At 45.4% G+C, this 14978-nt stretch overlaps 1 protein-coding gene across 3 annotated transcripts in view; it reads left to right on the top strand.

Annotated features, from left to right (window-relative positions):
* The window catches only part of tbck (TBC1 domain containing kinase), a 37059-nt gene that overhangs the window by 6437 nt on the left and 15644 nt on the right, over positions 1 to 14978 (top strand). For all 3 annotated transcript variants that reach the window (XM_076728519.1, XM_076728517.1, XM_076728518.1), the window contains exons 20-23: positions 721 to 806; positions 2714 to 2750; positions 6743 to 6904; positions 14772 to 14944. In XM_076728519.1, coding sequence (XP_076584634.1) covers positions 721 to 806; positions 2714 to 2750; positions 6743 to 6904; positions 14772 to 14944 — 458 coding nt within the window. The remainder of the gene's footprint in view (positions 1 to 720; positions 807 to 2713; positions 2751 to 6742; positions 6905 to 14771; positions 14945 to 14978) is intronic.

Here is a 14978-nt window from a genome sequence, read left to right as displayed (position 1 = left end):
AGTGTTTTTGAGCCACTGCAAGCTGACCAATACTTATAAACAAGGTCCGAGCATTCGGCTAAGTTCAAAACCAAATTATCAGCTGGCACAGAGCATCAGGCCGTTGATTAAATTTTGCCTCCGTGTTGTTCCTAAGCTGTGAAAACTAATTTCAGTGTGTCTTAATGGAGTTTGCAGCTGAGCCACATCATTTAGAGATACGAGAAACAAATGAAACCTCAAAAGCCTGCAGAGAAATGTCACAAGCAATTCTGACGTGACCAATAAACAGCTCCGGCACACACCTCTTGAACTCTGCGGGGGACGTGGCTATTATCCCGTCTTCCCGCCGGAGAGCACTAGCGTTTGTCTGGTCGGAGCTCTTTTGTTGACTTACAGTGTGAAGGATGGTGGCAGCGCAGCGTTATGCCGCCTGAGCTCCCCCTCAGCATGTACACGAGTTAGTTTCCAAGGTTGCAGCGTGGATCAGCAGTCTCCCTGCTGCAGTCCTAAAATGTCCCTGCGCCCTGTTTGTTAGCATATATCAAACACTGAAAGACAGATCTCACTGCTTAAGACTGATTTCCCAGTGCAGCCATTACTGGGTCACTTTGTGTGTGTTTACGTGTTGTGTAACAGCTCCTGCATGCTTGGCTCGCTCGGTCGAGCTCACTTCCTTCCAGCTTTTCGGCTACGCAGTAGATCATTTGTAGACTTTTGGCTCTTTTGCCTGTGTTTCAGAGTATTTGACCGTCTTCTCCCAAATGATTGCCTTCCACGACCCCGAGCTAAGCAACCATCTAAATGAGATTGGCTTCATCCCAGACGTAAGTTACCAAGAGTGCAAACACAGCGACACGTTGACGTCAGTGGGCTGCGGCACTGTCTTCTACTGCGAGTTTTCCTTTAGTGGGGAGTCAAAGGTAGAAAGGAATGATTACAGTTTGTGGCTCCACAGCGGAGCAGAGGGACTGACCGTCCATACATCACTGTGTATATCTTTCCATTGTCATTGACGCTTTTTATTCCACGTCCTCCTTTCCAGAATTTGTGGCGAGGGTCAAGTTCTCCCTACAGTCCACTGGTGATGATTTATACAGCGACTAATGTCTTCTAGGCACACTTAATGATTGTCCTCTGCCGGGCTTACCTTATTTCTCTTACTCTGCGCCACCTCTTCCTGCCCTTCGCTTTCCTCTTCACGGCTCTGCTCAGACAGTGACAAGGTTAAAGTCTCTGGCGTCTCTCTGGGGTTTCAGTTAGTGTGCTGATGAATGCGTGTCACCTGTGGGACATTAGCCAATGAAAAGTGGGGTTTTCATCATGGAGGAGTCAGGGGTTTAAGCGCTCTCCTCCTTGCAGTTTCTGATGCTGCAGCTCCTTTCGTGCTGTAAGTGAAGCACAAACCTGTGCCTGCCGATTGTCTGCCATCATTTAAAGCGCTAGCAGAGATTGTGTTTGCACGAATGTTGGCTGGAGGTGTTTCTTCAGACAAAGCTTTACCTTGAACAAATGTCCCATTGAGATTCTTTCAATATCTCGCTCCTCCATTGTTCAGACTTGGCTCTTCATGGCATGCTGACTTGTACAGTACCACCAGCATTGACTTGCCTTTCAAAGCAGACTTTTTGTGGCTGTTTTCATTGTTAGGCCGGGATAACACTGGGACAAGCTCTGTTGATACAGCTTCCATACTTGATGTCAATCCCAGTAATTAGACTTTACAGACCATAAATCCTCTTTTTCCCTGTGAACTTCAGAGAGCACTCTGAACTGTTGTTTTACTGAGTCAATAATCCCTCGGCTCTAAAAGACCAAATGTCGCTGCAGTATGAAATGGATTGGATTTTCCCGTATATGCGTACCACAACACGGCTAGCTTAATGCAGCTTGTCTCCCAGAAAAAGACAAATCTTGTGCAAGCATGCAGAAACCGCACATAATCTTTGGAAACGTTGTGGTGTGCGAGGACTCCATTCCAGCAAAGCTTTAAGCCATCAGCAGCGAGTCACATTGCATGTAGCCAGTGGTTTAATTCAGGCCGTTCTCAATTTGGCCACATCCCCGCTCCTGGGTACGCCATTTACACCTACACTAATCCAATCTGGCTGGACTTGCCGTCCTGCTGCCGAGTGGCTGAAATTTAGGCGAGACTCTGAGCGCAGTGGCTCTCTCTCTCTCTCTCAGGCTCATCGCTCCTGGGCACAGGAGAGGTCTGCTGAACAGCCACCAGCTCCCCCGCAATTAGCTATCAATTAACTGGCTGAGATAAGCTCCAGTGTTCCTGCACTCGCTGCTCCAGACCCTGAATATCACAGAGCCCCGGCGATGGTGGCCAGCGATTGGCAGGTGGTTTAACAGGTGGTAAATGGGATGTGTGTGTGCGTGTGTGAGTGTGTGTGTGCGGCAGTCTTTAATTTCAATTTTATGCATTTCCTCCTGGGAAAGTGGGAATGGAGAGCGTGAAGCAGGAGAGAAAAGAGGGCTGGATGACAAGATTGGTATAATGAGATTCATTGTTAGCTTTCTCCCCGTCGACTGCGACCGAACTCAGCAGTTTGCTCTTTATTGCTGTTTGTTTCTCCGAGGCTGCTGCTTCTCTGCAGTCACAAAGCACTTCAGTCATTTCACTTCAGCTCTTCACTTTTTATCTGATGTACAGGATTTTACATACAAATGAAGCTGCTTTGTGTCATCAATGTGCTGATATCTCGTCTTGTTTCCTTACGTGCAGCTCTATGCCATCCCGTGGTTCCTGACCATGTTTACACGTGAGTAGCTTTTCTTTGTGCTCTGATGTGACGTTTCACTGTGCATAACCCAAAACCTTCAGGAGGTATTTTGAGTCTGCTTCAATTAGAGTATCAATAAAAGGGAGAAAAGGTCAGCGGCTCCACTTCTGTAGCTTTTCTGGGCTTTTTCTCTGGGTGACCTTTATTCCAGCTGCTAATTAATTCCAGTCCTGAAGGGAAAGAACTGGACCGCTCAGTGTTACGTCAGCTCAGATTGTCACCAGCACGTCTTTATTTCGGATTTGTCTGAATACATTAAACAACATAAAGCTGATGAGACAAAACCTGACGCAGCAGATGGTTTGTTACATGAACCATCTGCGAAGTCGTCCTCGCAAACTGATTGGAAAAAGGTCGGCGTGCTCAGGAAGTACTTGGCAGGTGATTGGATGAGCCATCTGTCTGTCGCCGTCTACTACAGGCCAGCTTCAACCAATCAGATCAACCAACCATATGATGTTGTGGTAGGACTCTTGCCGAAGCCAAAGGCAGAGGTGCCAAAACGTATTTCCCAACGTGAAAAGTCCTTCGGCGCCGTTCTTTGCTCGTCTGTCCGTTCTGATCTCGGCGGACCTCAGCTCACCTCGTCAGGAGCCACCACTGCTGTTTTCTTCTCGCTGTCGTCACACCTCCAACACGCTCGTAGCTGCCAGCGGTTCCTCAAAGGACGATGATTGGTCTAAAGCGACTTCAGCCCCGTACACACTCGTCCTGAGGTGAGATATGAAAAGATGAGCGTTTCAGCCACGAGCATCCAAATTGAACTAAAAACAGTCGTGACTCAAGGTCCTCTTACGAGCTCTTACTGAGCTTTCAGCCACGTCTTACACTCTGCAGCAGTGGACGGAGCTCTGTCATCACAGCTGATTAACAGGATTCATGGCAGCTGATAGAAATGACACATTCCTGTCTGAGGATCAGCTGGTGGGCAGAGGTTACATAAATAAAGTACTGCACTTATGTACAATTTACTCTATCAATTTATTTCCATTTTCTGACACTTCACACTTCTACTCACTACATTTCTGAAGAAATATTGCACTTTTCACTCCACTGGTTACTTTTCAGAGACGTTACATAAGAAAACGTATCATCATCTGATAATATGTGATGTACTGTTATACATTAAAATACCCAGTAGTACTGTACATAAAGCTGGTAAGATCAGCTCCTCTACATTTTGTTGCCGATGCTTCTCTACTCTAAGTTGTACTTGGAGTATTTCGTAGTGTAGTACAATAACTTCAAGGCTCTGTGTGTGACATTTTGAGCTGAGTTTGAATGAAGCGTTTTTTTACAGTGATCATTGGGGTCAAAAGACTGTTTTGCCATCCTGAAATGGACACTGGACATTATACTGTAGTTTTTAAAAGGTGAAGGTATTTTGTATGCAGGCGCATGTCTGTGCCGAGTGTCACGTCCCTGTGACTCTGTGACTGAGCTGAGCTGAAGTCAGTACAGGCTTATTATAGCGCTCCCTGTGGGCCAGTCTGCACCTCTTTCTGCATCTATGCAGTGACTCACCGAGACTGTTAATGTGCCAAATTAGAAATCCAGCTCCTGATTGTGCCTGAGATATTTCATGAAATACAGTACGTAAGCCATCGTGGGCGTCGGGATGGTTGTTATCTCACAGCTATTGATTAGGTTGTCGTGGTTTTACAGTCAGCTGAAAATACACAATTAATGAATTGTAAGCTGCAGTTCGTGAGGAGACTTTTGAGGCGATAGTGAAAAGGAAATCAGTATGTTTAGATCCAGACGAAATCAATCCCAGACATTCAATTCCAGGACGGTAAAAATAAAAAGCCTTTGATAAATATGGATTTAACACATTTGAAAAAAAAAAACTTATCGGCCAGCTTGCTTCCTCAGGAGGCCGTGATGTATTGCTGTGCCCATATTTATCAAAGACTTCTTCATTTTTACTATCTTTAGTGCCCTAAATTGGATTTTGTAAACACATCCTATAGCACAACCCAATGAGGACGTAAGGGTCACGATGAATGCTCCTCCTTTCTCGAATTGAAATAATAATAATTTAAAATGTAAGTGGAGCTTTTTGCAGAGCTATTCACTATGAGAAGATTATGTTCAGACATACAGTACGAGGACTGTGCACAATAAGCAAAAAGCACCTCTATAATAGAATCCATTACAGGAGCGCTGCAGCATCATCTCCTTTGTGCAGCTCGTAACGCTCAGCTTCTGTGCAGACTTAGACGCTTGTATTGTGAGAGTTCTGAAAGTGTTCAACTAGGGAAAATGAGAGTGTAGCTTAGGGTGTTAAATTGAACGGACATGTATTGTATGCCGTTTAGAAAGGTTATAATGTACAGGGACAGAATAGAAAGGTTGAATCATGTGATCTTAGTTCAGGTGGCCGAATGATTGAAGGGCCTGCAGGTCTGTGATGATTCTGAGCTGCTGATGTCTAAATGGTTCTGCTAGAGCCCCGTCAGGTTATATGTTACTGGGCAAAATGTGAAATTACTGGAATATGATCTTTATTTTTGTCTGTGTACCACAAGATAAGACTTTGTTAATCCCCCACAGGGGAAACTCTGAACTGTTTCAGCTGTGAGTCCTGTGTTCTGAGTTCTGGGCAGTTTGAGAAGAACTGATGAAGAAAAGTTGTTTTTGGCAGCAATAACGCACGTTTTCTGACTTAACACTGGAACTCTAACTAGCATCGTGTATGAGTCATCCCACCTTCTGTGTTGCAGCAGAGGTTTTATTTTTTCTCAGCATGCAGTTTGTCAGTTGATGGCAGCATTACGCTTTTATCTCTCCACAGAGCACCGCTGAACTCTGAAATATGGACCGATTAGCAGGGGTCACAGATTATTGTTGCAAATTAAATGATATGCAATTAACCTGTGTGTCTTCTAGGTGCGGCCTCATCACACAGGACAACTGTCTGAATAACGTTTTGCCCTCTGATAGAATTTCAGATGGTGCATCAGAACCTGGACTCTTAAAGACCGAACACAACCTGTGATTCACATTAATTGTAGCCAAATTGATCTGAGGATTTATATTTTGCAGAGAGATGTTTCATTCTTCGGTTAAACACACACACACACACACACACACACACACACACACACACACACACACAGGCCACCTCTGGGGTAGAGTGTGAAGTGTGACCCTTTTACCCCTTATCCTCCCCCTGAGGCAGTGTGTGAGTCCAGTATTCAGGAGATGTGCCCCTCTGACTGCTAATGTCCCCAATCCAATATGAGACAAGGTTGGAGGGTCATCTTGCATTCACGCACACACACACACACACTCTCAGACACGCTGCCTGTCACTCACACGCAGCAGTCTGCTCAGCTGACTGCTAATGTGGCGCGGACCCTCTGAGGTATTTTCTCACCACTCGCTCTCTCAGCCTCACCACAGTCACACTCTGCCCACACACATAACGCAGCCCATAACAAACCCCGGGATGATATAAACAGGTGGACAGCGCCGGTTCTCATGCATAAATCTCAACAGGGAGGAAGCGTTAAATTTTAAAAATAATATGACTGAAATACAAACTGCAGTGGGACGATTATCAGGATGTGGTTTTATTTGGCTTGAACCAACCTGTGCACATTCCTCGTGCTAAAGCTGCTCAGCCCCCTGATGTTCTCCCTGTCATTTTTCCACAACAACACCCACCTAAAAACATTTTCCCAGCTGCCACCCCCACATCAAAATATTCCTCCAGGCAGGCAACCTTGCCAGCACACAATCTTGCTTAGCGAGCTTCCCATTTTAAAGCCACACAGCCGTGTTAAGTAAGTGTGCCAGGCTCATGCAAATCGTGCTCATTATGTCCAAACTGATTCCTGTTTCTCGCCGTGTGCATGTTGTGTGCCATTGTCCTGCTTGCAGGGTCCTATTGTGCCTCCCTGGAGGGATTTGTCTTTTCAGTCGTTTTGTAAAATCTCCCCTTTGTTGTGTTTATTTGTGTACAGATGTGTTCCCGCTGCACAAGATCTTCCACCTGTGGGACACACTGCTGCTGGGTAACTCCTCTTTCCCCTTCTGTATCGGCGTGGCCATATTGCAGCAGCTCAGGGATCGTCTCCTGGCTAATGGCTTCAATGAGTGCATCCTGCTCTTCTCTGACCTGCCAGGTGAGTGCCCCGCATCCCTCCTCTCAGGTGCATTTCACACTCTCATTAAGGCACATGTTACTTGATCATAAACGGCACATTTTATTATTTATTTTCTGCATGAGTTAAGCCGTAAGAGCCTCTGCAGGTATAAACAAGTGGAAATCACACAGAAGCACTTTTTCCTGCCTTCCTTAAACCTGACTCGAAGGCTGTCCATGTGTATCAGCGGCTGCCATTTTCAGGAGGCTGTTTTTCTTTGCTCAGAGTACTGATGTGTGCTGATGTGGCTGAGTTAATGATATCCTCAAAGCAGGCAGCTCTGCACTCCCACACAGACACACTCCCTCGTCGATGCGCTTCAGGGGTGCCACGCTCTGCTCTGCATCTGTCGAGCAGTCAACCCGCTGCACCCTGGGAATTGTATGCCACAGCAGTCACAACCTTTATGGCTCGCCCTCGTTCCCGTCACTTATCACCTTCACTCAGAGCTTTAAGTCCATCTTTGCACCACGTGGTGAGTGAGGGGTTGCTGTTGGGGTCCTCAGTGCTATCAGACATGAACCAGAGAGATTAAGTGGCGCTTTTAACCACAAATGCAAGATTATGCATGCAAGAAAAGGAGATAGACATAAATAAATAAAGCCAAAGGTTAGCTTGGGAATGTGAGGCTAGCGGGCTGCCTGAAGCAGCGATCTGCTCTGCTAATACTAAGATACTGAGATTTGTATTAAAAGCTGCACTAACACAGGCGGAAGGAGTGATGGTGGGCAATGCTGCTGGCAGGAGGTGCACGGGGTGCAACAATTATTTATTTATTAACAATGACACACAGTGTAAATTACAGTTCTTTAACCTCGTTACACCGCTTAAGTGATATGTTACTATAGTGCAAAACTGAGGTGTGGGGGGGGGGCGGATGGGTCCCAAATATTAAATACAGTCTTTCAACTCGGCAGTGTGGCTGTTAATCCCTGCAGGCTTCACTGTGTTCCAGGCAGGAGGAGTAACGTCGCCTCCTCTTTTAAATAAGACGCAGGAGGAGGGCCGACAAATCAAGGAGGAGTTCAGCGGCTCGATGGGAATGCATACTTAGCTTTGCTCTGGTGGTCACATGTGTTTGTTAAGTGCTTTTAACAGACTGGCTCCCAATCGGAGGGGTTTTTAGCGTGGTGCAGGCAGACGCTGACACGTTGCCCCGAGGACTTTGATGGTTTTTGGCGGCTGCGTATGCCACCGGAGCGAAGACTCCCAGTAGTGTCTCTTAATACGTGCCCTCTTTACTGCTCCTTTTCAGTTGTACAAAGCGATTACTTCAGCAAAGTATCAGTGACATAAAATTCGAGCGCAGCATTCATAATGTATGTCTTGAATGCGCTTCTCGCCTGGGGGATATCTCAAAGAATTTCACTATAAAAACTCTATTTCCAAATGCTGCTTAGCCCTCTTTTCTCCAGCTGAAAGGCAGGATGACATTGGGCTTTTAAAACCAACAGAGACAGGCACGATTTGTCCAAGAGGGATGCTGGAGCACTCTGTAAACTAAGGCCAGCAGCCTCCCCTTCTGCCTACATTCAGTGCTGCCATACTTCACTGTGCTTTACTGCCCAAGTCCAGCAGATTCATGTGATGAGGATGAGGAAGGGAAGAGGAGAGCCAGTTCTCCTTATAAAGGTAAAATATGTTGGCCTAGAGCTGCAGTCAGCTTCTTTGGCACCATTTCCTGAGAGCGGCTACCGCTGCCAGCTCGTCTCTGTATATCACTGCCAGCCTCATTATCGCAGCTTGTGTATACCTGGGTAGTTACAGCGTAGTATCTGGCACTCTGTCTAAACTATATTAGGAATGAATTCTGGGCTGCGCTGACCTCAAACAGGTCTTGTTTACTTTAGCTTCCAGCCATGTTCTGGTCCACACTCAAGAAGTTTTATATAACTTGTTACAGAAACAGACTGCTAAGTCCAATCGAATACCAAACAGCTGAGCACGATATTTATCTCCTCTGCTAAGTAACAGTGGAGGTCTTACTACTGTAGGCTTAGTGGCCTGGAGGGGAGTGTTTTTCTTGTAGTCATGCGAGCAGAATGGCTCTAGAGATGGCAACAGAGTCCTGCAGGAATGAGTCCTAAAGCCCAGAAATGAGTTCCCTCCTCTCAAAGTCACTGGGTTTTTTTGAACAGGCTTTTGCTTCGATGCCTGAAATAAGATCTGTGGTGACACACATTTTGTCCTACAACATAAAACACGTCAGTAAATACCTCGCTCATAAATTCTGAAGCTTTCACGTGTCTTAAGAACGGTGGTTGCTAACAGGTGGTTTAAATGAGACTATGAGGTGATCGGGGACATTAAACGTCTCCTCGCTGAACACAGAAACTCATCCAGACCAGAATCTGCTTGAACCTGCAGATTTATCAGTATTTACTAACCTGAGTATGAAGCAGTGGGAAGCTGCGTGTTGGTGACGTTGACGTCATGTGACCGCAGTCCAGTTCATCTATCATTTGTGGCTAAACCAAACGTGTTCTTAACTTCTGTTTGCCACAGAGCTTTTTTTTTGCAGTAATCCAGAATCAATAGAAAAATCCTGTTGGCTTTTCGTTGAGGGAACCGGGGAAATGTTGACTTCTGGGTTGGTCTACAGGAAACTGTCGTCCCTGCAGCGCCCTGCTCGTCTGTCCGTTGGTTGTTCAAACACAATGTTCCAGACTGTGATCCCAGCAGCTCCTTGATAGATCGCCATGAAACTTCAAACATTTATGGCTCTCAGACGCTGAAGCTCGCTAACTTTGGTTACCCCTGACTTTTCTACCAGCACCAACATTGGTTCACAATTGGGTTTGGTTCAAGACCAGATTCTCAGCTGCTTCATGTTCAGGGCTACTTAACACATGTTAGCAGGGCAGCATGCTAGGCCCATTACATCAGCTAAACAGCAGCTTGTTAGCATTGTGAGCATGTTGATGCACTTAGCTCAAAGCACTGCTAAGTACAGCCTCACAGAGCTGCTAGCACGTCTGCTTGCTTCTTATTTAACCCTTGTTAACAGTCAGATGCTAAATATGTTTGGTGAGTGTACATTCATACAGCGGCAGTGCATACGACCTGGAGGTAAACATGGGTTTGGCCTCATTAAAGTGGAAACAGACAAATTTTCAAACCTCTAGCGTGTTTTTTTGTTGGTGCTGCTGTTGAGGGCAGCTGGATTGTTTTCCTCAGGGCTCCAATGCCGACCAAAAACACCATTTATACCACATTTGTTTCCAAATTTCCATGAAGTAACAATCATGAACATGAAGAGAAAAGTGTGAGTTCATTCATTCATTGTGAATAGCAAAAAAAAAACAAACATGTGAATGCCAGTTTAAATGAAAAGTTATGTCATCTTCTAATTGGCCTCGTCAGCCTGTGTTGAAAACAAGGTTTTGGAGGTCAGGCTGTGTGTATGTGCTCTGCCTCAATACATTCATGTAGTCCTGAGCGCACACACACACACTTACACACATGGACTTGAGTTATGGTAGATATCCTGTGATTTGTGGTCCACACCTGCTCCTTTCTGCCATCAGGCGTGCAGAATTGATGTCCTCATACAGCAGAGGCTCACATTCATTTGTTTCAGAGCGGACTCCACATGCTCGTAACCACAGGAGCGGCATGTGGGAAGCCAGGAAAACATGCCCTGCTGCTGGCTGGACATCATAAAAGAAGAAAAATAGACTCAATCCAGTTTATGCAGCACGCAAGGAAAGAGAAGTCACAGAGAGCGTTTTCTAACCGCGCTGCCAGAATACAGGCTGGAGCTGATTTTACTGTTGTTTAGCAAACATGCTAACACTGTATTTACATCATAAACTAGCTAAAACCGTCATCGTGCTTTTTACTTGCTGCTTCCATAGGAGCACATCAATCCCTGCTGTGCACCTGTCATGTCAGGTACGCGTCATTTTGCTTCATTTGAGGCTGATGGAAGCGTGCTGTATGTTCAGCAGTGATGTGTGTCAGCGCTGAAAATGACTTACTTATATCACACATCGCGCACACATTACAGAAAAGACGCTCGACATTTAAGTTGTGAAGTGAGAAGAAGTCGGCTCTGCTCCTCTTCCTGTCAGAATAAAAGTTAACGGTCAAGATAACGTTACAGGACAGTGGCTCTTAAATGATTCAGACACACACACTCTTGCCCTCCGTCTCGGCAGTAAATGGAGCCGCTGACAATAATTCTCAGTGACAAGCCTATTACATATAACACTGTGAAGTCTATAGCTGCCAATATTCCTCCGAAGAGGAGACGTCCAGATTTAAGGGAAGCGATGGAGACTGTGAGGTCACGTTCAGCCGCCGGTTCTCCAAAGTGTCAATGTGTCAGGTGAGCTACGTCCTTCAAGCAGCTCCCTCTTCACAGAGGCGTTACATAATTCATCCCGACCGTCGCCGGCGAATAAAACACTGCTGAATAATTTTCAGTGAGGTTTTATGAATGATATCACAATCAGTATATCAGAGGCTGAAATAGAATTGAATGTGAAACAGGTAAGACCTTTGCTGCAACGCTTTGCCTCGGAGCCAGCAATACATCTCAGGCTGCCGTTTGCTGGCAATTAATCTCATTTTGCGATTCCCATTTGCTTAGCGTTGTAGCCTCGGGTGATCTATAACTTTCTCTTGTTTGGAGACTTCATTGATTCACAATGGAGCTGAGAGGCTCTCCGGCTGACAGGAAGCGCGTGTTTACTGATGATGCAGCGGCATTTGCCTTCACGGGACATTAGCATCTGTCTCGGTGAGCAGAGCCGGGCACAGAACTGATGAGCTCTAGTTATAGACGTTTACTTCTGAGAAAAACAACCACGAGCTGCTGAAAGTGCTCGAGGCGCCGTCGCACAGAGGGATACCGGGAGAACACGAGCAGAAGGAGAAGCAGAACATTGATGTTGAAGGTTCAGTGTTGGGAGCGCATGACAAATCTGCCATGACGTATTTGCATTTACATTGAGGGATTTGGCTGATAGTTTGATCTGGAGCGTTTTTAAATGAGAGTACAAATAAAATAAGCTCAAATCCTATTACAGGCAACCTGGGTAATATCCATGAGGTTCTGACAATATTGATCTGAGGCTGAATGTATTAATAATCTCAGATTCGCTCTAGGAATCGTGCTCGTGTCTAAAAATACTCCCACCGTAGAGAAGCTGAGGGTTATTTTTGAGTTTCCTGCTCTCACTCACTCTCAGGCAGCAGTGGAAGTTCTCATTTAAGAATGACTGACAGTGAGTGTTTTATGACATTCAGAACCATAAAATTAAATTAATAATGTCATCTCGTAGTTTTCTCTGAGTGGTTCCGCTGTGCAGGCACCACATTCAGAAGACTGACAAGATAACGTCACATATAAGATGAACCGCTTGTGCAAAGAGAAAGTCTGAAAATATAATTCAGAATCCGCTTTAGTGGCCAAGTCATGTGTTCATGCAACCAACGCGGCTCCATTTCAATGTACTTCCACAATATTTGAGCTAAACTGCTAAAAATGAAGCACAGGTTTGGTTTGAAAGGCTGAAACAAGCTGATTTCAGAGCCTGGTCGCAGTAATAACTTGGACGCAGCAGCTGGTCACCTCTCTGGTTTCTGGTTCATCTTTGTTGTCTCTTTTTTTTAATACCTTCTGGCACAAGCATGCATATTTGTACTTGTGCATGTCACACCGGTCCAGACTGGTAATCCCAACAAGTGAGGGCCTCTACAGCAGCTGAGATGGGAACAATATATCCAAGATAAAGAAAGGTGATGAAATGCTTTTGCTCCTAAAATTAGGACCAAATCAGATCTGACTGACAACCTTACGTCAGTTAGGACTGAAGTCTTGGAGTGAGATGGAGGATAAATGAGACCCTGGACACTGATTGATCACTGAAAGGAGAGCACTGCTCAGTAAAGACATAATTATGGCAACTTTTTCTTCCATGAATAATTCAGGTGCCCTTAAAGCCGTGCAAACTCAATGCACGTCATCATGTTTCATCAAAACAAACACCCAGTGGAACTCCACTGCATCACTTCCTCAAGTTTTCCAGAAGAAGTTAATTATGTTTGATAGACTTTACAGTCAACGAGCTGTTCAAAGAGCACTGATGGCTGCTTTAATAATCCATGAACTGACTCTCATTTTCATGGTGTGTTTGTTATAAAATCAGGTGGTTGGAATATTATGATGCATCTATTTTAATTCACTAAATTCTCTCATTTCTATCATCTATTTCTGTCCTCCTCTGCCCGACAGTCCAATCCCACAAAGCCCCTGGGTTGCTCTTAACTAATCATGCTATCCTTCTATTTGTGGCAACAAGTCACAGCCAACAATCAACGCCTGTACATAATTACTAAAACGTAATTTTGTCTGCCTCAAAAGAAAAATCAGTCCTGAACGGAATTGGCTGCCTTGGAATGCCCAGCTGAGCCCAGGGCTTGTTAAAACCGCCATCAATCTCCTCTTCCTCGTTCCTGCCTCTTTTAGCAGGAGGAGTGATTGCGTGCAGCATCCGTCGCCCTGGGGAGGAAAAATGTGTTTGCCTGAACGGCCTGTGAGCCCGTCGGTGAGGAATCTCAGACCACCGGTGTGTTTTTCACCGGAATGAACCTTGTAACTGAGACTGTGAGGTCCTCGCCCTCGAGAGCTGACAGCCCCTCACCTTGACGCCGCCGTGGGACGGAGTCGGGGGAAAGGTGCATCTTCTGTATGATTTGACTGGAGCCGGGCGCAGGTCACAGCACGGGGCGCTCATTAGGCGGACCGGCTTATTATCCCCGAAAAAGGGGAGTGAAAGAGAGGCTGTCCGTGTGAAAGAGTGTGAAGGAAAGAATTCCTAATTTACCCAAATCCTCGGCTAATCCAGTGAGTCCCTTTTCCCTAATCCTCTCTATTCTCAATGTGAGAAGCAGGAGGAGGATGGATGTGCTGGAGAGGCGTCAGGGGAGGAGACGAAATTCTGCTTTGCACTAAAAAAGCCCATTTTCGGGGCAGGAGCTCAGAAGAGGAAGCAGCAGATAAAAGATGGGCAGTTATTATCTTAAAGAGCCACTGGCACTGCTGGATGACTATTTAAGATTATTAATGGCAGCAGAAAGCCAAGGTCAAGCTGCTCCCCTCTGCAGCTGAACCTCCCACACCACATTTACATAATCTCTTATGATTTATGTCTGATTCAAGGGAGGGAATCACATTTTTTTATTCTCATGCTTTACGCTCCGTTTATTCATTTTTTTCATTAATTCACATTCTCAGGAGTTAAATAATCTGTTCAAGTAAAAGTCAGTGGTAATTGAAAGTTGAGAGATTAGCAGAACACCGTTTTTTTGGCTTTAAAGTGAAATGGCTTGTCAACTGTTGAATGGATTACCATTAAATTTGGTCCAGACAGACGTTTTGTTCCCATCAGGACGGACTGGAATAACATCGGTGATGTTTAATGCTAATTACCAAATGTTAGCATGTTAATAACTCACTAAACTGAGATGGTGACTAATCAATCATTATACCTGCTAAATGTGAGCACGCTAATGTTAGCATTTAGCTCTCAGAGTGAAGCCTCACAGAGCTGCCTGCATGGCTGTAGACTCTCTTATAGGTCTCTTTGTGATGTAAAAGGCTGCTGTTTTCATCCAAGGCTGCTCTTTTTCACATTTATTTGATGATTAAAAGGCTGTATCATGTATAAAAGAGCCATGTTTGCCGGCTTAGTTGGGTAAAAAAGATGTTTTTTTAATTGGTTGTCGGTTAATGTTTGTGAGTTCATTATAGTCTTAAAAAAAAAATGTTAAGCTTCTCCAACTTCAATGCCGACAAGAAAGCTTCATATTATTTCTCCTGTTCCTTTTTGTTGCACAGAAATTGACATTGAGCGCTGCGTTCGAGAGTCCATCAACCTCTTCTGCTGGACTCCGAAGAGCGCCACCTACCGGCAGCACGCTCAGCCACCAAAGGCGTCCGCCGACAACGGCTTTGGGAAAACAGCCACGTACTACTCGTCTGACTACCAGGACATGCCCAAGACAGACCTGGTGAGTTTTCCCCATCACACACACACACACACAC

The sequence above is a fragment of the Chaetodon auriga genome, chromosome 4 (genome assembly GCF_051107435.1).
Source record: "Chaetodon auriga isolate fChaAug3 chromosome 4, fChaAug3.hap1, whole genome shotgun sequence".
In the NCBI taxonomy this organism is placed as follows: domain Eukaryota; kingdom Metazoa; phylum Chordata; class Actinopteri; order Chaetodontiformes; family Chaetodontidae; genus Chaetodon; species Chaetodon auriga.
This window is presented reverse-complemented; position numbering and strand designations above follow the sequence as displayed.